Below are 25786 nucleotides of genomic sequence, written 5' to 3' on the forward strand. Positions count from 1 at the left end.
ACCATTAACCAAAAACCAGGACTCAGGGCCGGTTTTACAGCCTCCATGCAGGCAGATAAGAAAACTCAATTCTGTCGTTAGGGAGCTTATAATCTATATGCCTGTCTGGAAGCCAAATGCAGTTGAAGCGGACTTAAACATTTGAGTGATGAAAGGAATCAAAGACTTGGGCGTGGATGAATAAATCCACAGAAGTAGTAGCTTTCAGCACATAGCATTTCTTAAATGCAGATGTCACAGCACATAGCACTTCTAACTCAAATATTATGCTGAAATGTTTATTGAGGCAGTTAATCAACTTATAGCATTGAAATCCAATGAATTCCATAGTTATTTCAATGCAAATGTCAAATGGGGCTGGAGACACAGAACAGCTGCTAACAAGAGCGGGGTTTGAGCTGTTGTGTAGAGAGAGCTGCTCTCCTCACCAATCTTGAAGACACCTCATCGAAAGGAAGCTGACCAGAGGTTTCCCATCTGGTTTCCTACTAAACTTATAGTGCCAGCTTATGTACTCTGTCTCGCCATGGGCATATGCATGCTGCAGTGAACAGTGAGGAAAAGGAAATCACAGCACTGTCACAAAGATTACCAGATTTCAGAAGGCCTTGCTGGGGTGGCAGGGCTGGTGAAAATGAGGCTGCTTATGGTCATCCTTGCGAGAAGTGACATTTCACGTTGAGTACTAGGGAAAATCTCAGAACGGGTGGTGGGGCACTGGCTGCCCAGGTTGCTGGTGGAGTCACCGTCCCTGGAGGTGTTTGAGAACCGTGGAGATGCGGCACTGAGTGTGCTCAGTGGGGACGGTGGGGACGGGTTGGTGGTTGGACTTGCTGATCTCAGTGGTCTTTTCTAACCTCAGCTTTTCTACGGTTCTATAGTAAAAGAACCGATTAGCACCTGACCCCCCCCCCACAACTCCCACGGGCCAGTCCTGTGTATGAACCCCACTGTGCCTGTAGGGGGCAGCCTTGAGGCGGCTCCCACCGCAGAGGCGCTGAGCACCCGCCGAATCCCTCCCTCCCGCCGCTCCTCCGCGCCAGCAGGGGGCGCCAGCGGCTGTCGTCGCCCCTCAGGACGCCGCCACCTCTCTGTGTCCGCAGCACTTCCGGGCCGTGCCGGGGCCATGGCGGCGGGCTGCAAGAGAGTCGTGTGAGCGAGCTGGGCGGCATGGCGAGGGATGGGGGGGAGGAAGGACGGGGTTGGCGGTGTAGTGATGCCGGTTGGTTGCTTATCGGGACGTCTTCTCCCTTCAGGTACCCCTTGTTCCAGCTGGGCGGCCCCCAGCTGCGGATTTTCCGCCCCAACTTCTTCATGCTGGCGGTGCGGCCTGGCGTGCCGCAGCCTGAGGACACTGTGCAGTTCCGCGTCTCCATGGAGTGAGTGCGGGCGGAGGGCGGCACGTCGGGCCCGGGAGGGAGCAGCCCCCCATGCTCTTTTTTTTCCAACCAGCAGCTCCTTCTTTGCTTCAGGGCATGAGGGCGAGGGGCCAACTGGTGCTCCTGGTGGGGCTGAATCTACCTTGGTTTGGTTAAAGGGTGAAGACAAATTTATTCTGTGCTGTCAACGTGCCTGTAGCTACACTGGCTCTGTTTTGAGTTCAGTTAAATATTCATAGTTTTGCTTCTTTCTCACCCTGTAGTTAAGTATTCATACTTTTGCTTCTTTCTTTCCCCAAAATACTATCTCCTTGCTTAGAATGACAAAAGTGGATATCAAGAATTACCTTGAAAAAATCTATAACGTTCCAGTAGCTGCTGTGAGGACCAGGATACAGTACGGTAAGTGCAGTTGAGTAATTCAGAGTTATAGTTTCCCTGCTCATCTGTTTATTTGTTCCTTAAAACAAGCATGTGCTGCTTCATATGTACCACTTCACATTTGAATGCTTTGATTAGATTACATTGGCTTTTCTTTTAAAAACTTAGTTTAAGAAGTCTTAAAATCTTGTCTGTTTTCTGACTCATTCCAAGTGCTTTTTCAGTTGGTACTGTTTCTCCATGACCAGTGGGTGTCTCACTCGCTTCAGAAGGAGCTACTTCATGAGATTACCTAGCTTGCACAGAGAGGAGGTGTTATGGTCTGACAAAAGCCAGAGTGTGTAGGGGGGAAAAATACTCAATTAGACAAGTAGGTTATATCAGGAACACACTTTAACAAAATTTCTTCTTTTTTCCCCTGTAGTTACTACATTTCTGCTGTGGACTTTTATGTATCCAGTGACTGTGTTGCTTCCATGCACTACACTTGTACAAAAAACAAAAACAGCCAAAGCAAACAAACGAACAAACTGACCAAAAAAAAACCAATCCCCCCCCCCCCCCCCCCCCCCGAAAACAAACAGAAAGAAAAGAAAATAGCAAAAAAGGGCATTCCTAGTCATCTTGAACTCACACTTGGTGCACAGGGACTCTTGTCTAATTAAGCTAGGCTAGGATTATGTAAAATCACATTCACATATGAATGCTTCCTTCTGCAGAGCTTCTCTGAATGCATTTTGTATGCCGTACAAAGTCAGGAATATAATTTTTATGTCATTTATGTTTTTGATTAGCAGGAAGTTCATTAATCACATGGACAGTGACTTGTTGGTTAGTACATCCTTGTCTGGATTCTTCTTTTTCATGCACTGACGGGGGAAGGAATTCATTGACATGTTTCTAATCCCAAGAGAAGGGGTGATTTTTAAAAAGACATAGGGTAAAAAGAGCTGTGATAGTGAAAAATGGAGAATGAAAGATGAAGCATCAAGAGAAGGTTGTAGAACTCGGAATATATAGAAGAGTAGAAGGAGAACAAAGATAATCTGCAATATGCCTATGTAGAAACTAAAATTAAGCCTTAATGCCAAAAACATTCGGTTTCCAACAGCACTGAAAAATATTTTTAGTTGTCCTTGTAACTCACTGCTTAAAGAAGTGGTGGTATTATGTGTATAGTTAGGGATAGAGGAGGAAAGGTTTAGGATGTCTCCTAATTGAAGAGCTTTAATCCTCTTATAGGCCGGGAATAAAATGAACTTCTGAACACAACTTGCATGAAGTGAAGGTGCTTCATTTTGATTGTTTTCATTTTTCAGATACGCAGTGTAGTTTTCTGATGTGTATGACAATAGATCATTCTCAGTAGCTGAGCAGTAAAAATTGAGCAGTCTGAAGCTGCTTAGTGGACATTTCTTCATTATTTGACTAAAGCTGTTAATGTTGGGAGGACGGTTTATTTCTTCTGGCCCCTACTGAGAAGAATTTCTGCTTTGCAAAATTGCTATTGTGACCTTGAAAGCATGTCAGCAGTTTGAGTCTGATGATATCTCATCTGACATGTGAGCAGGGTTTACCAACTTCAGTATGCTTTAGGAATTGCAATACTACTGTGTAGCCTGCATATTGATATTGAAGAAATAACATCAATTGTAACAAAAAATGAAGATTGCTGGACCCCCCCCCCCCCTCCTTCAGCCCGGTCTTGCTTTTTGGGTACTTGGAAGTCACTTGGAATTCCTTTGTAGTTACAGATGGGTCTCTTCTGTTCTGCAGGTGCAAACAACAAGAGAGACCATAAGAATCGGAGAGTGAAGAAGCCAGATTACAAGGTCGCCTACGTACAGCTGGTGAGTTAACAGGGATGCTTGCAGGGAAGGAAGAAGGAGCTGTTAATCAGCCAAGCTGGAAGTAATGCTTAGTGAATTGTCCAGTTGGCTGAATATTTCTTCCAGTCCTCTAATGTAGACTTTTTCTTTAACGCATTCCAGAACGTATAAAAGATATTTGCTGATCTAAATGACCTAGTTGAAAAACAAATTCAAACTGAATGTTAGTTTTGAGTTCCATTTTTGTCTGAGGCTTCTGTGTAAGTTATGGTCTGATGTCATATGGTGTTGCTTTGCCAGTGAGTTTCACACTGACCCTGTACTCTGCAAAGTTCATGGCTCGTGTGGTTGATTGCTGAAATGTCCAGTAAGTAAAAGAATATATTGTAAGGACGGGGAACTTTTTATTAAAGCTCTTTGGATCTCTGAGAAGACTAAGGCATATTCCCTGGAGAGCTCTTAGTCATGTCTAATAAGTGTGCTTTGTGGCTGAACTGGGTTCTAAAACATATGTTGGTTGCCCAGTGGAAAAGGAGCTTCATGTTCTTATGAGTTTCTTTCGTAACAGAAGCATATTATAGTTCAGACTTCTCTTGGGCTCACCTGGCTACAAGGAAAAAAAAAATGCCACCCCTGAAAGAAAAACCTTTCACATACTGAAATCACGTTAAAGGAATGCTATTTATAGTTGTAAAACCATAAGTTCAAAGTTATTATTGGCAACACAACCTCAGTATTACTCTGTCCTGGGACACTGAGTTAGTGTGGGGAGAAGTTGCATGATCTTACAGTTCAAAGACTATATAAAAATTCACACAGACTTGTGATGAAATGGAAGATGCACAGACAATGGGAAATAAAAAATAAATAAATATTGTTAGTTTTTCAGAATTTAAATGATCTTAGAAGTTTTTCTTTAAAGCCCCTTTTAGGGAAAGGTGTGGAAGGAAAATTGAGAACTCTTGTGTTGGTTTATTTTTGTTTGTTTTTTGTAGACAGCCCTTATCTATAAAAGGACAGCATGAAATACAGTGTTAATAGAATGTAACAGTTTTATGTTTCTGCGAGGACTAACATTCATTTACTGGTTCTTGGGTTGAGGGCAGCCTCCTCTTGATGAAGGCTTGTGTTTTGATGGCAAAGAAAACGTGCCATTTTCAAGGAAGACTGTCTGCTTTGTTGGACAGATTCCCCCTCTTGGAGGGAAGGTTATTGACTGTGCAAGGTTTTTGTCTGCAAGAGGTTAGGTATGACTCATGTATTAAGAACACAGCTGAGGAATTGAATGTCAGGAGTCGTTTTGTCTTATGAGTTACTTTCTCTGGATGATGGTTTCTTAGTCAGGAGTTAGAGGTACTTTCTATTGTCACAGCCCCTTGGTGGTGATGGCTGTGCTTTTGGAGACTTGTTTCCCAAAATTGAAGCAGACATGCATCTCTAGTGAACCTTGGTCAGCTCTCAAATTTTATCTTACTGTATTTAATGCGGTCTTGTTTCTGTGTCTGCTCAGTCAAAAACAGGGGTAGTCTGAAACCCACAGACAAATTCAGGGGTAAAGAATGGAAAGGAAAATGTTGTATTTCTATGGAAAGCCACTCATTAAGGACAGTTCCCACGTGCATTTATTTCAGATTACATTTCTGAGATAAGAATAGTTGTCATCACCGTGTACGTAACTGCAGTATGATGGAGGATTGTGTAGTACTGGAAGCAGTTGTACACCAATAGTACTAGGAATTGCTCTCTAGCCCCTATTTTGTTTGCTGGGCAAATTGCACTGTGTAGAACTGTGGTCCTATGGCTGAGGAGTATTCCTGGTTCCTGAAGTATCCCTTGCTATCCAACAGTATCATTATAAGTTTTTATAGAATGCCATGTTTTCACCTGTGCTGTGAATGAAGTTAGGGCTTCACCTTTTAAGTTTTTGTTGTATGGCATCCTAAGTGAGGAAACCAACTGTTTAAATAGATATCTGCATATTCTCCCTTCACCTAGTTCCTGGGCTGTTTTTCCTTCTATTGGAGTTATTGTATTTGCCTATGAATTCTAATCTCTAGGTGTGTCTTTTTTTTTTCTTTCTCTTTTTCATTTGTTCTTTGCTTTTCATCACTGTTTGTGGTGTCTCAGTGAGCTCCCAGTTCTGTGTTCACACCAGCTTTAAATGCTGGGCGAGGCCAGAAAGCCAACTTGTTTCTGAAACGGAAGGTTTTGCCTTCATTCTCATTCATGGTGTGATTCAGGCCAAAACAGGCCCTATGCAGTCCATTGTTAGTATCTGCCTAATTTAGGAAAGTTTGGTAACCACTGTAAAATCCTTTTTTAATGAGAATTATTTTGCATCTGCCGTGACTCAGAGTAGCAGGGCTTTCCCACCATTTCTACCAGCTGTGTTTTCTCTCATTAATCCAGTTTCAAGTTAAAACTGCTTATGACTGGAAAAATAACTGTGTTTTTGGAAGGTCTTGGGTCGATCTTGTGTTGCCCACTAGGTGGAAGTATTGCTCTTCCCAGTGAAGACTCCCTAGCAGTTTTAATGTAGTTTACCTGAATGTAATGGAGCATATTTCTCGTGGCTGCTTTTGCTTGTTTGCTTCATAAAATATCATCTTATGTGTTCCAACGCAATGTGCATATCCATTAACTTACTGCAAGTGTCTCAAAGGTTGAAAGTCGTAGTCGATACACCCTTAAGTGTCACAATAGTGCCCCAGCTGCTCCACACAGAAGAATTGTTGTCCTTTCCTTTCCAAATACTATTTCTTGGAGATTCAGAGCTGTTTACTTTATTCTCAGGCTGTAACTGGACAAATACGTGATCAGTCCAAGCACAATATTTTCACACTAAAAAAATACCTCAAATCATAGAAGGCCGTGGATCAACAATATCTTGCCATTCCAGAGTCTGCGTGCCTTTTTTCCCCTTCTGGAATGTGGTGAGAAAGGTTTAAGTTAGAGATTTTTGCTTTTGCTATCAAATCCTGCTTTATAATGCTAATTGATTTTTTTAATGGAAATCAAATCTATATATCCTTGCCAAGTAACTGAAACAGCAACCTTTTATCTGATGAAATTATAACTATCCTAATGTTACTTAAAAGAACTTCAAAAATAATAATAATAATAAAAAAAGCCACTGGTAAACTTTACAGTTACATCAACATCATAGAAATTGAAAAAAAACCCAAAAACTTCCCCTCCTCCTCCTTCACTGTTCTCACTGTTTAGCTCAGCAGGTGTTAGCACCCGTGGGAGCCCAACTGTAGACAAGCCTCTGGAATCCAGACCTATTTTTAATTAAACCTGTTTTGAGAAATCTAATGGAGATGGCTGTAAAAAGGAGTCTGACCTTGTCAACATTAGGACTAACACCTATTTAGCTACATGAATGATGGCACCAGTGGGAACATTTTTGCAAATGCCTTCTCCTTAGACCCTGCTTGCAGTGTCCTGTACATTCTTAGTAATTAACCCATTTGCACATCAGATGTGACACGTAATGAATTCAGAGCCAACTTGTATGCCCTGTTTGCTGTACTATTCCTGTGTGGGTTTTGAAGCTGTTTCTGTGTGCTGTTTTTCCATACATTTTTAATATCAGATGTTACCATGTGCAATAGTAGGAGAACTGTTGAAATGCACTGGATTATTAAACTTAACTGCATTTGCTGCTACTGCTGGACGGAGTCCCGTGCTGTTGGGAGTCCAACATTTTTTTAGTTAACGATACTATAAACATCACTTTTCTACTAATTCTGAAGGACAGTAGTAAGTGCTTCAATTATCTAAATAATCAAAAGACCTCACAGTTGTTTACACGAGCAGTGTTTGCTGCGTCATTCCTACACAGTAATATCTTTGCTGACCTCCTTTTCCTAAACTTCTGAAGGGACTCAAAGGTCAAAAAAGTACAAGTGAGTTTGTGCTGGATAATCCTTCCAGCAATTTTCTGACATGAGGCTCAGCAGTGGAAAGGCTAACACTTGACTTCATGGGCCTAATTATGGTCACTTAACCTCCCATTAAAATGAATGGAAGCAATTTGTACCACTTGATGTTGTAACTCCTACAAACTCAGGGAGCAAGGTGTGTTTTCACCCTTTATAACCAGTAAGACTTGTAATGTAAGTTAAAAATACATTTTCAGTGTTTAGGTCACTTGTTATCTTGAAAGATTGTTAGTATGTAATAAATGAGTAAAGACCCTGTGTATAAATCAGTTTTACATTTGGGTAAAGCTGAAGTGAAGATTAGATTTGTGCAGGAGAGAAGTTGAACGGTTCCCAATTCTTTAATCTAAACACAGGACCACACATCTCACTTGTATACAACCCTAGAATTCCTAGGAAAAAGGGAGGTCTCTGGGAAGACCCTAAATTGAGAATACCAATGTGTAAAAACATCATATTGACTTTATTTTTTTGGGTACTTTTGTAATGTTTCTATGACTTCATTGCTTTATTTATTTATTCTTTAACATTTTAAGGCCTCATATAAGGGGATGTGGAGGGAGAGCTTATCCTGACAGACTCCAAGGATATCACCTCACATTGCTGCAATGTCAGCAAAATAGCTTTTTCACCATCCAGTTCTAAGACAAACTAATCTGAGCAAAATTGCCTGTTATTATTAGTATTATTTTTTGCAGCGCTTTCTGTCAGATAGGAGGGTGTTCTCACTTTCTCCCACTTTCCCTGTGCTTCTGACTGAGGTAACTGTGCTGGCAGAACTTGTAAAGGAAGACCAGATCCTGGCTTTTTTTTTAGAGTCCATGTCTGTTTATGAATTTCAGTAGATCAGTGAAAGGGATGACTTCAGTTAAATGGCATGCAAAAGGTAAAATGCTGAACAAACATAAGGTCTAGGAATAAGAAACACAGAGTTTTGCATCCTGGTTGAATATGCCAGTAGTTCTTGTTCTGTCAGTTTGGAAACCACATAAAATCATGAACTAAGTAGAAATTCTGTTGTTTGCTTTATGTTGGTTAGGATTTCATTTACTGTATAGCTGGCAAATGACTGCTGTATAGAAGGGAAAACTTTGTTACAAAGGAAAATGTATATCTTAAGCAGGGTTGCATAAAGGAGTGAGGATCCCTCTATTTCTAGGCATTGTTTTGAGAAGGTGGCGTATGAGCTGAAACATTGGTGGCCTCTGGCATCACGTTGAAGATAGAGCAAATATAAATATGCTTGGATAGACTCTCAACACTTTATGTAAGCTGATGCCTCTTGGTATTTTTGCAATTTTGAAATACCCAAGATACAGGCTTCTTTTGAAAACTAGCTACTGAGCATGCACTACAGCTATTTTTCATACAGCTTTCATCACCACAGAGTCTTACAGTGCAGTGTTACTGCATAGTATTGTTACTAAAGATTTATCAACCTTCAGTTCTCAGGGTGTAATGTCTTGGCTGTTTCGAATCGTGTCTGGCTGCCAGCCAAAATCAGAATTTCTTCACAAAACAAGAGCTGGAAAGAGCCAACTTGTCTGTGCTGATTTTGATTTATTAAAAGGCTCCAGATACGGATTGACATTTTTTCAGCTCAATATTTGACTTTCACCAGCCTTGAAATGGGAACTGTGAGCACTTTGATACGCAGCTGAAAGGTTCGCCTGGTTTCGCTACATGCTTTGCATATCTTTTTTTAAATTTTTTTTATTCCCTCTTTTAAAAATAATCACTGTTTTGCAGTGCTTGGTGAATTACCATGAATATTGTTAGTGTGCCTTAAGGACAGCTTTCCTTCATTTGCCAATAAGAGAAGTGCTTTGGTGTTGGAGGCATACCAGAATGGAAGTGCTGAACAACAAGAACCCCATACTACAGTGTTACCAATATGAACAGTTCTCACATTTTCAGTGTAGGTGGTATGCCTACCATATTATTCTGAATTGTTTTCCAATGTGTTTAGCTAAAATGGCTTCCTCTCCCGGATGGATGACTCCTTAGTGTCAGCCCTGTCTGTTCTGTAGGTACCACAGGGCTGAGCAACCTGCTTGCAGTACAGTTTAAAACAGTGATTTTTTTATAACGTAAACAAATTCTTTTCCAAACGCATCAGTGTGCTAACATCTTGGGCAGCCCTTGGCCTCTAGGGTGTTTGCTGTTGATCCCACTGCAGGAAGAATTTCAGTAGGCTACAGCTTTGGGGATTGTTCAAGGAGATGGATAATGCCTATTTCTGTACTTCAAAATGGAACTATGCTTCAGTTGTCATAGGACAGCTGTTATAAGCCTACCTGTTGGTAATTGAAAGGTACAAAAGAGCTGAAACTCCCTAGTGTACGTCGTGGAAAGGAAAACCATGATTTGTTCCAGTTGATCTTATCCAGGCTAGAATCTAGGAAGGAGCAATGTACACAGCAGCTCCCTTGTTGTTTTTGTAGTATGGTCAGGCTCTTAGGAAACCCCCAAGAAGTATGCACTACAAAAACAACTGGAGCATTGCTTGGTATGAGTTGATATTTCCTAGATTCTTGTCTGGATAAGTTCAACTGGGATAAGTCATGGTTTTTCTTTCCAAAACGTATGCTTGAGGTTTAAATTCTTTCACACCTGTAAATGACCATGTTGAGTGTGTATGGCTAAATGGAACATAGCATACATTCAACAGGGTCAGGGATGCAGTGGCAGATTTTTTTTTAATGTAATTATGTCATATTTCTGATCCCAGAATGTAGTACAGATAGCTGCGTTGTGGAAGGCTCATTTCATCTCCTTTGCGGAGCTGCTTCTTAATTGTGCCTCTGATTTGGTTATGTTTATTGCACAAACGTGAAGAGTAGGTGATCTGAAAAAAACTGTTTTCATCCAAGGCAATTAAATGCTTTTATTGAGGTTTCTGTGTAGTGTTCTGCCAATGAAGTTAATGTATGATAAGACTTATAAGTGTTTTGGAGAGTAATTTTAGAGTTGTGAATTATGTGCTATCAGTTATGAGCTTCATTATGCAAAGTCCCGTATGAGATGCAAAGGAATGGAAGGGATGATATTGTTGAGTTTAATGAAGTTGTGCTTAGTGCAAACATCACTAAAAAGCAAGCAGATAATGTTAATGGGGTAGAACATTTCCACAGAATAATGGTTTCCTGCTGTTAGATAAAAACCAGAGACCAAGCAAATGTTTATTTTCCAAGTGGGAGACATAGATCTGGTGATGATGTTACACTAAAATGACTTGTCTTTTAGGCAGAATGACTGATGCAGATGTAATCACTTTAATCTCATCAGTGATGGATTAGACAAATTGTTCCCACTGTAATTATTTTACACTGTAGACTCTATTCCAGTTGATAAGAAACCTCTGATATCTGTTATTCTGTGTTCCCACATTACACCCTATAATAACAGCTGCTAGCTCTGTTCTTTCTGATCCCAGATGAGATTTTAACAAATATAACCACTACTTGTATCCTAAGTATTAACATAATGAATGCTTGCTCTGCCATGTATTTCCCTGATGGTGTGACTTTAACAAAATTGCTTATTTTGCTAATCTTGCTTTTACTATATGACTCCTACAACGTATCTGAATGGTCTCAGTGTCTTTGAAGAGTTGTCTGTCTCCTGACCATTCATTCCATAAAGAAAGTTGCCAGAAACAATGTCCACATAAAAGAGAAGAGGCAGAAAGCTAGCTTTTGATGGGGAGGGATTTGTGTGTATCTCAGGGAAAGTGCTGGGAAGAGATATTGGGAGTTAAGAGGTACTGTTTCACACTGACTGAAATTTCAGGGTGGTCTTTCATTGTAATTGCAAGTATATGGGTCATACCTGCTGCAGAAAGGCTGGAATGCCTTTTTGACTGTTTGTTTTCTCTTTAGGGTCAAGGGAAAACCTTTCAGTTTCCCAACCTCTTTCCAGAGAAAGAAGACTCAGAAACTGAGCCTTTTGATGACTTCAGAAAGTTCATGGAGAAAGAGCAAGAGAGCCAGAAGGGTGACCCCAGAAGAGGTGGAGTGCCTGATTGGTTTGGACTTTGATGCAAGAAACCAGCTGCCTTTCTTTAGGCCCGAAGGGATTTTATTCAGTTGAACTTGCACTCTTCTCATAATGACTGAGGGCTTATTCCTGAGCAGTGCTTGCTAGCGTGTGTTTTTGTGTTTTTTTTTTTTCCCTGACTGTGCTCAACTACAACAAAATGGCCCTAAAGAATTAAAAAGGTAAAATAAATCTGGCTGCATCAGATCTTTCCTCTGAACTTGGGGGCTATTTCTACAATGTGAAATCGCTTGTTGTTTGTGATTGTGAGAGTGTCATTGTACTTATCTTCTTCCTTCTACTGGTCATTTGAGTAGGAGACATTTTGTTTCCCAGGTTAAGTGTGTTTTGCACTGAATGCATAGGAGTCATGACAGGACAGCTGAGGTTGGACAAAAAGTTGTAGATATTTAGACTGTAGGGTCAGGACACTTCCATTATTGTCAGTTACTGTCTTTTGCTGTCCTGTGCATTGCCCTCCTTCCAAAGCTGCCCCCTTTCCTGGACATTTGTGCATGATCTGATTTTACTCCTTCCTTTATTGGCTATGTGGTATTTTGGATGCAGGTTTTATTAGATAGGCTTATGGCTGTGTGTGTGTGTGATCCCCAGAAGCCTCAAGAAATGAACAAAGGTGGTGCACAGTCTCTGCTGGCTTTTGTGCAATGCAGTTAATTGCCTTCTGTGACCAGTCTGCCCTAGGAACATTTAAGGGCTCGGTTGTGCTAATATTCCTTCCCCTGCCCACAGCTACCTTGCAGTGCTGGCAAGAGTCCTGTGTAGACACAGTTGTATTGGCACAAAAACGATTCTGCGAGTGTAGACTGTTTTGTGCTCTGGACTAGTAAAAAGACTCTTTTTACTTCTCTGGTGCACCTCCCTTTACTTCCAAGTTGCTGCTGCCAGGGCAGTGGTAGAACTTTTTTAGTCCTTCAAGGCTGCCACGTTTAGGTTTTTCGTTTCTTGGCTCTGCAGCCGTTTCTCCTTGCTTTGATGAGGATATTTTCTCTTTCCCTTTGTCAATTAATGTGCTCTGATGGTGTGTCAGGAACAGCAGAGGAAAAAGGAGGGCTAGGGAGGACTTCATCATTGAGAGAAGGAAGGATGTGTTTCTGCAGGCCATTAGGTATAATGCTAGCACATGCAGGGTTAAACATATGGCTCATGTTTCCTCAGCTTCTGAATTCTGCCACTTAGAGCAATTGGCAGTGTAGTGAATGAGCCCTTTCCTTGAACACATCTACTCGGGTGCTCTCCATTATTGTTCCATGTCTGAACTTCTTGTTTGGACAGCTAGCAAGATGTTTATAAGGGAACAGCTGTTCCCCAGAGAGACAATCCGAGTAAGATGTTATGCACCCCCTTCTGTTCATTAGTTGCCTCTTTTTCCCTGCTGCATCTTCTCTGCATAGCAGTAGGTCTCCTGCAGTTTGTTGCTTACAGCTTCAGTGTCTCTCCCACCCCCATCTTTATCTAGTGTCCAAAGAAGATGGTGCTTGGTGATCTGTGTAAGTTAGCTGATGCTTAAACAGAGAGATGCTCTCTGTGAGGAGGGAGATAAAGGAGGATTTGCTAATCCTAGCCTGCCAGGAGAGTTACAATAGTAGATGTGGAAAAATACTGAGTTCACTGAGAAAAGTTTTTGTGTTTGGCATATCTGCAAAGCCAACATTTCCAGAGTTTTGTAGTGACGTGTAGAACTCTGGGTTAAATTAGGAGGTGGCCTGCAATTTTAAAGTGTGAGGACTGAATTTGTCTGGATAGAAGGGTCTCTCTTCTGCTGTGTACAGTTTTCCTAGCTTTCCACCTAGCCTCTCCTTTTACTTTATTTTTTAAGTTTTATTAATGAGAGTGTTTTTCGGTTTGGAGTTGATCCATGCTGGATCTGGGTCTTTGCTCCTACTCTTCCGTGTTACAGAATTTGCTGTTTTTTCATCACTTTCCTTTTGTTAGCTTCCAATTTAGGTAACTCCATCTTTACCAAGGTGACAGAGAAATGAGAAGAATTCATCTAGTGCTGCCGTATAGCTTCCTAGCTGGTTGGTCAGCCTTGACTAAGCCAACAGTCAGGTATGTGGTAGTTCTGGATAAGTGAGGCTGTATTCCATGTGGTAGGTGTAACAGCAAGTTGAGATATTAACCACCAGGCTTTCTGCCTTCCATATTACGGTCCTCAGGAGAGGTTGGAGTCACCAGCTTCTGTACTGGCACTGAGAACCCGAGCTGAGAGGAGTTTATTTGCAGTACCAAATATGCACTAGGCTGAGTGAGTATCAAAAGTTACAGGCAGGTCTACCATGCTTTGCTACTTTGATTTCTCCATGGGAGATTAATTTTTAGCTCATGTTCAAAACAGGTTTCTGACTGGAGTGGCACAAAAGGAAAGAAATAGAAATGAGTGTATCCATGTCTGTATGAAGTCGTTACAACCAAATTCTGGCAGATACTCAAGCTACTTAAGTGAAAGAACCAGTGTTACCAGCCACCTCTAAAACAGTGTGCCTGTGAAATTAAGGTAAGATTAAAAAAATAAAGTTCAAAGTCCCATTTGCTTTGATGCTCAGATTTCCCTAGGGAGTGTGGTTACAAAGATGCCAAGACCTTCCCAGTCCCTCGTTGACTTGTGTTTCAGGGAAGGTGCTAGTTCTTGATATATACGTAGTGTTTCATAAATCCTGTCCCCCGAACTGTACAGGTAGGCTAGAAGATAATGAATATAACACTTGTATATGAAGTCAGGGTTTGTGTCATGAACAGAGAAACATAACAGATGAGTGGTGAAGCAAGGACAGTGAGGTCTCAGAATTACGTAGCTGTGTTGATTAAATAGTGCTCATTCCAACAGATCCTGATGTTCTGGGTGATGGAAGGGACAAGCAAATCCTGTGAGCTCACATGTAGCCCTGCTTTCAGTGGTGTCAAGCTGTCCTTGGCAATGTCAGCAGCCATACCTGTGGCCAAGAGTTCAGATGTACGCATGAATAACTTCTCCAAGGACCAAAGTAAAGACTTGGTTGAGGCTGACGTTCACTTTAGTGCAGGAAAAGCCACATCCCACACTTGGCGTGCGCAGCTCTGCAGCTGCTGGCTTCTCTTGACATGAAGGGGAGATGTTTCCCCTTTGTACGTGCACAACCCCCCAAAGAGAGCTATGTGCTAGAACAGTCAGCAGATGCGCAATTGCCTGCGTAGGCCTCTCTGGTGCAGAAAGGCACCCAGCTATGATGAGAGTTGTTGCAACCATACCATTATGCTTCAGAGGGAACACACAATTGCTTTTTGTTTATTTGTATTTATTATTTGCTTACATCAAACCAAAATGAATTGCAGGGACAGTGACTTCGTAAAGTGCCTTCTTTAATGTTACAGCTTTGAAATGAGTTTTGCGCTGTAGCTCCTGCTCAGCTGAATGCTAAGTTCCATGTGGATCATGTAAAAAAGTGTGGGTGTGTGCAGGTGGCAGGTAGCAAAACTCCTGTGTCTTCTAACCATTTGTCACCTGAACCTCACTACGCGTCCTTAGAGAATATAAATGTTCTCATCAAGAGATTGAACTCGGAAGGCATATGTGCAGCTCTGCTGGTAAGTGGTTAGTCTCAGAGTTCCATTTTCTGTGTATAGGCCACCCTGTGTCAAAGTTGAAGTATATCCTGCAAATTAGTTGCCAGTTTTATGCTCTTTTTTTAATTTCCTCTCTCTTAAGAGAAAAGGCTAAGTAAAATAAATGATAGAAATGAAGTAAATACAACTTAATGATGTATCTAGCAAATATTCCATCACAAAAAGCTCTGTACAGTGGAAAGCCAAATAGCAGGGAGGGTAAATGGCTTGCTTTTGTGGACAAATAAAACTGGGAGTGGGTAATCTGGAGCTTCAGATGTCTGCTTCCGTACTGGGACTCCTTAATTACACTTCTGCCAAAAGAAGAGTATTCATCAGTCTGATCCGTTGTTGTTCCACTGTTGCTAAATATTTGAATGGAAGAAAAAAAAAATGGGAAAACTATGCCCAAAGTTGTCTTTCTGTGGAAGAATATTCATTGCTGGAGAACACCTGATCTGTTCAGGTTACCTTAATTATATGAAAAAATATCTGGAAAATTATTGAATTTTCACATTGTAACACAATGTGTGGCTTCTTCAGCAGTCACCTGTTTGTAGAATGGCTTGAAGAGAGAGGTAAGAGTTGGGCAGGGGACATCTGCTTCATGTGTGAATCAAGGCAGAGTGCAGAAGAAAAGCACTGTTTGCTGGGAGGACTGAATGCCATCAAACTTTTGTATTGACAATGCTGCTTTCTCCTGAAATAAGAGTTCAAGGTCTTCTCAAGAGTCCAATATAAAATAATTCTTTGAGAATGGCTTTCCAGACGTGACCCTTGGCTTATATGCCAGTGCTTTTAGGTACCATGGCTAAAAAGGAGCACTGTGATAATAATCTTTTTTGACCTCTTGAATAACACAGACCATAAAATTTAATGCTGTAGTTTCTGTCTATCAGCTAGAAACTTGCAGTTGAATGTTACCTGGCATGGATTTCAAGGCTTGAACTTGACAAGCATTGCAAGACAAATTAAATTTCCTTAAATAAGTTGGGCCCAAGTCGCATATTGTCATCTGACCTGTGAATTTCTTAAAGTGGTTGTAATTGGGAAAAATGAGCAGTACTGTTTAAGATTCATGTGTTTGTGGAGAAGAGAGGTAATTCTTATAAATATTATTTTCTTTAAATGGGAAAGACTTTAGAATAGCTGAGATGACATCGTAGCTGAGCCATTTCTTCTGGAGTAATTTATGACTGTTTAGACAGAATTTAGCTCTTTGTATATAGTGAGGCTTATCAAAGTGTGTGCTGCTGTTGTGGGCACACCCAGCTTGTAGAATTTAGGAGATATCTCATTGTCGTTTATTCTGTGGCCTAAGATGTGGTGCAAAACTAATTGTTGTAGTTTCAAAATGGAACTAATTATTGGTCTTTTAACCTTTCCTGCCTTCAGCAGTTTGCAAGTGCTATGAGTGGAAAGTGATTACAATTTTGGAGAATTTGTGCAGTACTGAATTAGGCATTGCATTTTCTTCTGTGGTGGCTGGTAGGCATCTTGAGGCCACACGTTGTATTCTTGGTACACGGGTCTTCCCTGGGATCTGGCCCTTACATAATGCCATCAGTGCTTCATTTTTCCAAAGTTTTGGGATTAAGAGTCAGGCCAGTGTCAGTGTCGTGATTCAAGGCTTGGAAAAAATCTTTTTCTAAAAAAAAAAAAGGCCAGGGAAGCTCCTCCTGTTGAATCAGTGTGGTTTTGAAGCATTTAGACTGTTGTCCATTTGTATGTATCTTGTAAAAAAATGATTCCTGAGAGACAGAGCATACTTTTAGCATAGCAGGTAAAGGCACAGCAAAACAAAGGAAATGATCATTCTGGAAACGGAATGACTGTGGGTTGGGCAAGTGAGAGCCTTACTAAGGGAGGGGAGAGGCCCGGGAGTTGTTCTGGATTGTATGGTGCATTTCCAATGAGCCTGTGCTGAAAATGCAGGGCCGGTGAAGGGCCTCCTAGGTCAAACAGTCCCTCTTCTCAAACAGAGACTGCTGCAGACTGAGCTGTGCCAATGCTTGCACACATGGCAAACCCAGTGTGTGGTGTGTCACAACAGCTGTCAAAGACTGGTCATCATACCCAGAGTCTCTAAACATCCTGTTTATCCCTGCAAGGAGGAACACTTGATTGAAAGATAAATACCAAAAAAAACCCAACAACCAAAACTGGTGCTAGAAACAACATTTGCCCTTGGGCTAACAAACCTGAAAACAAAAGAAAATAAACATAGGATGGAGGCAAACAGATTTCCACACAAGGCCAGATTCTAAAAAGGATTTAGGAGCTTAGCTTGTTTTGGCACGCTTGAAAAAGAAACAGCCGTCTGGGTGCCAGGATTCTTCGGGCTCTGTGTGTGTACGCGTGCATCGGGGGGAGAGCGTGGGGAAAGGCGAGGTGGCTGCAGTGTTGTGTGGGGGACTGGAGGACATTGGAGCTGCCAGAAAGCTTTGTGCAGGGTCACCCTCGGGGCATAGCTTGTACATTTAATTTTTTTTTTTTTTTTTTTTGAAAGATTTAGCATACTGAAAAGATCTCCACGTTGGCAGCAAGATTTTTTTTTCTTTCTTCTCCCTCTGTTTGTTTGTTGTTCATTTGTTGCTGCACGGGAGGTCTGTTTACTTTGCTCAAGAGAATGAGGGACCCAAGAGACGCCGCTCTGCATGCAAAGCTTTTATGGAAGGGGCTAGGGGAGGAGAAGGGGAGGAACTTTCCAGGCCTTATGAAATACAACTGAAGGAGTCTGTGGGTTGTTTCGTTTGCTTCTTTGCCCGGTCCATGCTGGGCCTTGTATTGCTACTGGTTCTGCAGGTATAACTGTGCCACGACTTCAAAGGTGGGTCTCACTGTTAAGGGCCCATGGGGCAAACCTCTACAGGGTTGTGCGAGGGGGTCTGAGAGGCTCTGAGCATCTGCTGTCTGCTCTGCGGTGTGTGACATTCATCCACTCTGCCTGTAGGGACTTTACTGGTGGGTTGCTTTCAGACTCAGTCTCACCACCTTCCTGTTAACCTTCTGAATGAATTTGGCCCTGAACATTGAGCTGAATTCAACTGTGCCATAAAGAGCCTCCTGCAGATAAGCCCAACTCAGCCTTTCGGTCTAGCAGTGCAGTGCTTTAAAGGGGACTTTTCCAGAGCTGTGCATTGCATGATTCAGTCAATTTCTGAATGACTCAAGTTTCTACAGCTGGATTTAGTAGATTGTGTCCCAGCTGGAGGAAGGGAAATGCAGACCTGCATTGCTCTGTTTGCTTCCTTTAATCTGGCATCTGAATGGGTGAGACAATTTTGTCTAGCCACCCTTCCTTGTGTCCTACAATAGCAATAACTTGAAAAGGACAAAAATAAGGGTGCTGTGCAGTGGAGATAGATTTCTTTAGACTGACAAATGGAAATGTCCCCTGGGATGCTTCTTTCACATGTGTTGTGGGTTCTGAGCACCAAGTGCTCATGAAGTGGACATCTTACTTCAGTGTGCAGGAATTTCTGATGAAAATGATGGATAATTTGAATTGAACAGACTTGAGAGTAATGCTGTGTTCTGCCATTTGTAGTTTTCTTACCCTTTTTTTTTGGCTTATAAAATACCAGAAACAGATGGGTCTGCCTGTAACCTCCGTCTTGTTTTTGAAGCACCTCTTTTCTGGCACTGATCTGTTCTTCTCTACAGCCTTGGTGAACAGCAGAAAGGAGAAAATGTTGACTGGCAAAAGTATTTGTCTGCTTTTGAGTTGACAGTCTGTGATTCTTTTATCTGTTTCCTGTTTAAATCAATAAGAAAATTGCCTGATGTCCTGGAACATCTTTCTGTGTTGTTAAGGATCCCTGGGGCACACCATGTTGTGTGCTGTTCAGCATCCAAAAGGAAGGGGAGCTGAAGAACCAGCTGTGATGGTGGTTGAGGAAGCAAAATAAAACTTATTGTGAAAAATGATCAAAAAGCCCATAAATGATCATTCCAGAGGAGGGGAGAATGAGAGGGAATGTGATTAGAGATGGACTACCAAGGAAGTTCTCACTTTACAATGTATGTGAGTGGGAACTGTCAAAGAAACAAGAAACAAAGAGAGGGCAAGATAGAAACTGCCACAGAATTATTTTTACTCAACACTGAGTTGTTCAGTGTTGTGCAATTCTTTGCCACAAAATGTCAAGGCCAAGAACTGCTCCATGCAGACACTGGCTGTTTCTGTGGATAACCAAGATATCAAAGAGAGCTAGTAGTAATATTAAAAGAACGAGAATTATGGGAAGTCATCAGTGTCACATGTGTCAATGCATAAGCCAACTCCAATAGATGGAAGTGGGGATAGGAAGAGTCTTATTTCCTTGGGGAACAAAGTAGCCAGTGAGCTGTCTCTTTCAGGATTTCTTTTCCTGACCTCTGGATCAGCCTCTGTCAAATTTCAGAATTCCAGCCAAGACAGAACTTGGGAAAGATGGCAAGTTTATCAGCTGGCTCAACTAGAGTATGTCTAGTTGTGTGTTAGACCGTGTGGGAAGGTGTAGCACCTTCTGCATTCTTCAGCTGCCAGTTGTGAGCACCCTTCCTTGAAAGGAAAGGTCATTTCTGTGGCTTGTGAATCAGGAGAGTCAGCTTTACTTGTGGACAACTCAGCTGAGCTTGGATCAGTTCTTTAATCTCTTCTTCTGCCTTGGCTTTATGTTGTAGAAATTACCCGAGGATGGTCACTTCCTCAGCACCCCTGCTGTCTGTTTGGCTGCCATTTAGGGGCCCATAGTGAAAAGTGTCCCTTCCATTCCCTCTATGGTTGAGGATGATGCACTACACAAAATATCAGTATACTGAGGTTGAAGACTAATTTTCTAGTTTGCTTTTATTTATTTATTTTTTTTTTGTATCTCTTTGAACTGTCAGGAAGAAGTAGTTTGGGAGCTTTGAACACCTTAGCTGTGGAGACATGCCGTTCAGTAACAGCTCCTCAGTAGAAGTGCTGTTTATTTTTTATTGCATTTTCTTTTTACTGTTTTTAATAACTATAAACAACCGCTGTGCAGAATGGATCTTGAAACTTGCGACCAGCTGGGTGAGGGGCCTTTGTATTGATTTCAGGCCTGGGGAGAGGAGAACATAACAGGTCCCTGACTGCTCCAGCCACTTCCTGCTTGCCAAGGAATGCTGGAAACTGAGGTCCTTATTGCACAAGTAATTAAAGGTTCATCAGCCCTACCTCTCTGATTGCTTAAGGCCATTGTAGTAAGGGACAAATACTCCTGCTTGCTCACTGTTATTTGTTTTCTGCTTGCTCTGTTTTTCTTGGCTTGTAAAGAGGAATTATGAAGACTCTTGAGTAGGATCTGGGAGTGCTGCGGTCTAATGCATTTGGCTGTGGCTCTGGTCAAGATGTGGAACACTCTAGTACTGAGAAGTGTAATGTCTTAAGTGCCCTCTCTCCTCCTTTTCTTCCCCAAACCCGCACACCAAAGATAAGTGCTTTGAAGGTACTCAAAAAGCAGGTACAAGTTGCTCAGGTTCTGGCACAGAGTGGATGAAGAAGTCAGGTGTGGGAATGTCTGTTGAGCAGTGCATCTGAATGGCTGAAGTGTCTTCTGCCTTCGTATAAGCAGATACAGGGATCTTACTATAGCTGAATTGGACTCCAAAAATGTAAAGGGTTTCCTTTGGATTTTATTTAAGGGTTTCTGTTCTCTTTCTGTGATTGAATTCTGAGGTCAAGATTTTTGTGTATTTTCTCTGCATTATAGGTGAGAAATAACTTTATTTGTCCTTTAAATAGACATTGAGACAAACATATGAGCAGGAGCCTCTTAAAAACAAAAAACACTCTACCAAAGACTGTGAGTCTTTGACAGAATTTCAAGAGTAGGGCAGACTGAGCCACCCTTTAACCATCTGTCCCTTAAGATCTCGTGTGTCTTATTTCTCTCGGGAGCACAGCCCACAAACATGAGAAGTCATGTTGCTATCCTCCAGTTTTTCTTTCTATGGATGAACGATCACCAGCACCATCAACAAAGTGAGCACCCGTTGCGCGGGCTGTCCTTGTGCCTCGAGAGCAGTAGAAGAAACAGCTGAGGAATGAGATGGAAAAGGGAGCTAGCTGGCTTTCAGCCCTGTTGATCCAGGAATATTGTGAGTCTGGGAATATGGCTGGCATAGGGTGAGAGTTTACACTGGGGAGTGTAGAAGGAGGCTGAGCTTGGACTGTGCTTGCTGTGTGCACCCCTAAAGCCTCCCTAAAGCTGAAGACTGCCCCAGGGAGCCTGGCTGTAGGGTTTTGGCTGTAGCTCAGGAACAGCTTGAAGGGCACATGTTGGGTGGGCAGATGGAGCGGGTGATGGAGATGATCTGATGAAGAAGGGGAAGTGCAGAGTGAGAAGCGGAATGACAAAAGGGCAGCCGTGTGGGCGACCCAGTGGGAGTGGAGGAGGGCAATAACTCATCTCAAGAGGAGTGAGAAGCCGGCAGCGAAATTGCCTGGAATAATCGGCTATGGCAGAAGAGGGCTGGTGGAATGATGAGGTCTGGCAGACCTGAGGTTATTCTCCATGTGTGTCTGTGAGGGAGTAAAACAGCTTCTTGCTCAGCCTGGAAGGGCTGCTGATCAACAGCCCTGGTGCTGGTCGCAGCTCTGCATGGTCCAAAATATCATTAACCACACAGCAGAGCAGAGGGGCATCTCCAGAGGTCCCAGAGGCACGGCATCTCGACACTTGAACGCAGCCCCCAACGCAGCAGCCTTACAACAGACACTGCGTAATGGCCTGTTTTGCATTTATATTTCATTTGTCTCCCATATGGGATCAGTTTTTCCCTTTTCTTTATTTTTTTTTTAATAGCATTTTTCCTAGTCATAATAATCAGTGTTTCCCCGCCCTCCCTTCATTTTACACAGCTGGCTTTGATTGGTTTCAGTCCTACAGATGCTCCTGCGGACTGAGAAGAAGGGGCAAAGGTTCCCTTCCTTTTCAGCGCGGGGCAGGCAGCCTTGCCGGGAGGAATGAGGAGGCCCCCGCGCTCCCGGACCCGTTGACTCTTCACCCCAGCTGGCCTCTTATGCATCTGCTGAGGATTGCCAAATTGCGAGGTAATTTCTCTGCTGAAGGCCTGGAGAAGATCACAAGTCACTGATGGTGTGCATGCCCATTCTCCTGTGCTGTTTAAAAACAACTGTTCTGGTAAGCGAGAGGGGCAGGATCCCCAGACGCCTTGTACTTGCAGGCTGTGGGTACAAAGGGCCAGAGTGCATCTGTGATCTGGCCTGGCAGAGAGACCTTGGGGCCCACTGGGTCTGACTCACATTTCTGTGTCTGTGTGCAATCAGACTTGCGGCAGCTGCAGCCCCATGTGTCTGACTGTGCAAGGTATGTGGTGCTCAGCGCAGGACATGTTTAACCTGTGTGACCCCATGCAGCATGCCACCAACAGGAATTTTTCCTCCTGGCAAATATGTGAGTAAGAGGCACTGTGAGTGCACGAATTGGCATGGAAAACAAATGGGAGGATGGATAGGCAGACTTTCCTGATTTTTAGGGTGTGAGTCAAACATGAATTGTATGGCAGAGAGAAGAAACTTCCCTCAGAAGCAACCTAATCCACAGCTTCCCAGTATGGGGTTTCTAGCAACTTCCTTTGAAGCAGCTTGTGCTGGTCACTGTCGGAGGCAGACAGCTAAGTCAATGGTTGCTCAGCCGATGTGTTATGGCTATTCCTGCATTCCAGGCACCATCCAAGAGAATGAGACATAGCGTTGCACAAGACTGAAAGAAAGTAAATGTTTACAGGCACAACGCACATTTCAGCTTGTTACATGTTCCTGAGCAGTGAAAGAAATGAAACAATAATTAAAACAGGTCCCAAGTCTCAGTGTGTATCTTGGCTTGCAGCAGTCCTCTTGGAGCGCTGCCTCTGCCTCTCTCTGATCCCAGCCTGAGCAGTACCACTGGGCTGTTGCATCCAGGTCGTCTTTCCAGTTACCCCACGTACACTGTCTTTCTGAGAACTGCAAAAACCTTTTGGTGAGGTGGCTTTATGGCTTGCAGTAGATGTGGGTGCTCTTACCTCTGACAGAGTCATTCATGCAGGAATCTGCTTGGGTGACAAGATGCTTGCCTTGGATATCTGAAGTTTCACAAGGGATTTATTACCATGGGAGCAGGGTGGAGAAAGCAGAAGAGCAGAGTGGGAGAGGTGTGGACCATTTAAAATAGTTTATTTCCTGAATTATCACTTTTTAATGGTCTAGTTGTGCCTTCGGCAAAGCTCTGAGTGTCATGGAGCAGATGTAGCGAAGAGCTGTATCGGCACACCTGACAGCTGTGCTGGGAAGTGAGCCTGAGTAACTGGCTCTGCTCTCCTGCTTCAAGCACAACATTGGTCCCAGTGTGGTTTGGAAGCTGGGATGTCTCCCTGCGGTGAGTTTGTTAGGTGGGGAGAGACGAGGGCTTCTACTTCGGCTGTTCTGGCTCCTTATTTTAAGGAGAACAGCAAGAGGGCCGAGGAGGTTTAGTTTTGCATGGAACACTCACTCATCATCCTTTCTGCTTGGCAGAGGTGAGTGAAACACCCCAGAGATGCTCTGTGGGTGATGGTCTCTTTGTATCTTTACCTCTTCCCAAGCTGTGAAGCTTGCAGCTTCACCCTGTCCTTCACACTAAGAGAAAACCTTATGTCACCTTGAAGGTTAGTTCTTAACAAGCAGAAAGGGCTTTTTAGTAATAAGGAGCCCGTTATGCAAATGGCAAAGGGAGGCAGGCCTCCATGTGTACGTTACACTGGTCTGGGGTGTAAACTCAGCATCCACTTATGAGCAATAGCCCTAGCTGCTGACTCAACTGCATTGCTTTCCTTAGTTCCCTCGGTTGAGCATTGAGCTAGCCAGATATTATTCATTCTACTTGAAATAATAACTGAGAAAGTTGTCTTTTGGAGGTATAAATGTCTAGGCTTCCTGTAAATGAAGTTCAAAAAGGGTAACAGTAACTCACGCAGCAGAATGTCTCAAAGAACACACTTGCAGCACTGGCTGGTGCCCATGTATCAGGCAGAGCAAGTGTCCCTGGCTATTGCTGAGTCTGCACATAGACTGGATTTGTTTAGCTTGGTAAAACAAAAGGTAATTTCAAGTGGCAGCAGCTACATGGCCTCTTGTCTTATGTGACCGAGTTATTTAAAGTTCTTGTTATGGAGAAATGCTGACTTCTCTATAGGGCAAGCTGCAACCTGCTTCTATGCAATATTCTGTTACAGCTTTTTGCTAACTTCGGATAAACCAGGTTTGATTAGAGACTGGCTGGATTTATTCTGAAAGCAAGCGAACATTATGTTCAAATAATGTCAAGGGTGGTGTTGGGAAGTTGACCTGTGTGCTTTTTGGTCACTAAGTCAGGAAAAATTTTTGTGTAAGAATTTGATGCTTGTGTGCCTTCTACTCAGAAACAACTTATCAGCTCTTCAAAGTTTTCGTATAGTTAAATCTCTTTAATAAGTTGAATAGCAACTATTGTTGAGGAAAATACAAAATAGCTGAGCGGTGTTATAAACCCTTATTGTTGAAGAGTGTGTAGGGAGTATATTGTGGGAGTAAAGGTCCCAAGCCTTAGTCATAGAATCGCAGATCATATAGATTCATTGAGATTTGAAAAGTCCCTTAAGATCACCAAGTCCAGTCCCCTACCCTTCCCCACCATGCCCACTAACCATGTCCCTCAGTGCCACGTCTCAGCGGTTACTGAACGCCTCCAGGGAAGGTGACTCCACCACCTCCCTGGGCAGTCTGTGCCAGTGCCTCACCACTCTTCTGGATAAGAAATTTTTCTTAATATGCAACCTGAACCTCCTCTGGTTCATCTTGAGGACATTACTTCTCAATTAGTCCTGTCACTGGTGTTGGGATGTTATTCTGTAATTCTTCCATCGAAGTTTCCTCGGCACAGAGCAAAACAGATAGGCATGATGACATTTGTCTGAGAGCTATCAAAAATCTTCCTGTAAAGATTATCTGCTTTGATTGTACTTGGGAAGTAAAGGCTTGTGTTTGTAAAGAGGAAGAGCCAGATTTCCAGAAGTCTGGTATTGTACAGAATGCTTGACACAACAGCCGTAATTGTAGGATTTCTGGTTCCCTTGTTAAGTCCTTATGCTTTCAAATTCTTGGAGCTAATTTTCATTGACAATAGGAACATTCCTTGAAAAATGCTGATGTAATGAAGTACGTGCTACTTGTGATTAAAAGATTTATTCAGTGACTCCTTTTTGAAACTTTTGCGAAGTATCTTAACATTTTTATGTTCCTCCAACTGCCAACAAAATCACATTGCACCACACAGTTTGCAACATTAGTCAGATTTTGACACTGGCTCACGCAAGAGGCACTTTTCACAGTCAGGAACCATAAAATGTTAAAGGAATCGCCATTATTTGAAAACTAGGCACAGTTCAGTGAAGCAGATGGACTTGCTAACTGTGACTTAGGAGGTCTGTAGCACAGCTGTGTTGACACGGATTATAGACAATCAAAATTGTATATAAAGGGCATGCCATAGTTTTAGTTTTAAGCATATTGCTAACATTTAATGAAGTATGTAACCTTATATGGTTTACGTACTTTTGTACTGTCGCTGCAAGTTTTGCT

The 25786-nt window shown here is 42.5% G+C and overlaps 1 protein-coding gene and 1 long non-coding RNA gene across 3 annotated transcripts; both read left to right on the forward strand.

Moving 5' to 3' along the window:
- The first annotated feature begins 1088 nt into the window (after positions 1 to 1088).
- MRPL23 (mitochondrial ribosomal protein L23) lies at positions 1089 to 11781 on the forward strand. 2 transcript variants are annotated; one of them, XM_065755155.1, is made up of 5 exons: positions 1089 to 1152; positions 1257 to 1379; positions 1699 to 1781; positions 3537 to 3610; positions 11418 to 11781. In XM_065755155.1, the coding sequence occupies exons 1-5, from the start codon at positions 1127 to 1129 to the stop codon at positions 11574 to 11576; spliced, it is 465 nt and encodes a 154-aa protein (XP_065611227.1). In that variant the 5' UTR covers positions 1089 to 1126; the 3' UTR covers positions 11577 to 11781. The 2 variants fall into 2 exon arrangements, with proteins under 2 accessions (XP_065611227.1, XP_065611226.1); XM_065755154.1 differs by lacking the exon at positions 1089 to 1152 and having other exon boundaries at positions 1159 to 1379.
- Positions 11782 to 13549: 1768 nt separating this feature from the next.
- LOC136060936 (uncharacterized) lies at positions 13550 to 14083 on the forward strand. The gene is made up of 3 exons (XR_010623405.1): positions 13550 to 13644; positions 13752 to 13840; positions 13931 to 14083. It is a non-coding gene; the product is annotated as an uncharacterized LOC136060936 (long non-coding RNA).
- The last annotated feature ends 11703 nt before the right edge of the window (positions 14084 to 25786 follow it).

This window comes from Cyrtonyx montezumae, unplaced genomic scaffold, assembly GCF_038088225.1.
Source record: "Cyrtonyx montezumae isolate F1298 unplaced genomic scaffold, pur_monq_1.0 scaffold_10, whole genome shotgun sequence".
Taxonomy (NCBI): Eukaryota; Metazoa; Chordata; class Aves; order Galliformes; family Odontophoridae; genus Cyrtonyx; species Cyrtonyx montezumae.

Bases quoted from the DNA above. Each gene is read 5' to 3' on its own strand.
- MRPL23 (XM_065755154.1), top strand. From the start codon at position 1,171: ATGGCGAGGGATGGGGGGGAGGAAGGACGGGGTTGGCGGTGTAGTGAT. The intron at 1,782-3,536 runs GTAAGTGCAGTT...TCTGTTCTGCAG, and splicing joins GAGGACCAGGATACAGTACG to GTGCAAACAACAAGAGAGAC. The intron at 3,611-11,417 runs GTGAGTTAACAG...TTTTCTCTTTAG, and splicing joins AGGTCGCCTACGTACAGCTG to GGTCAAGGGAAAACCTTTCA.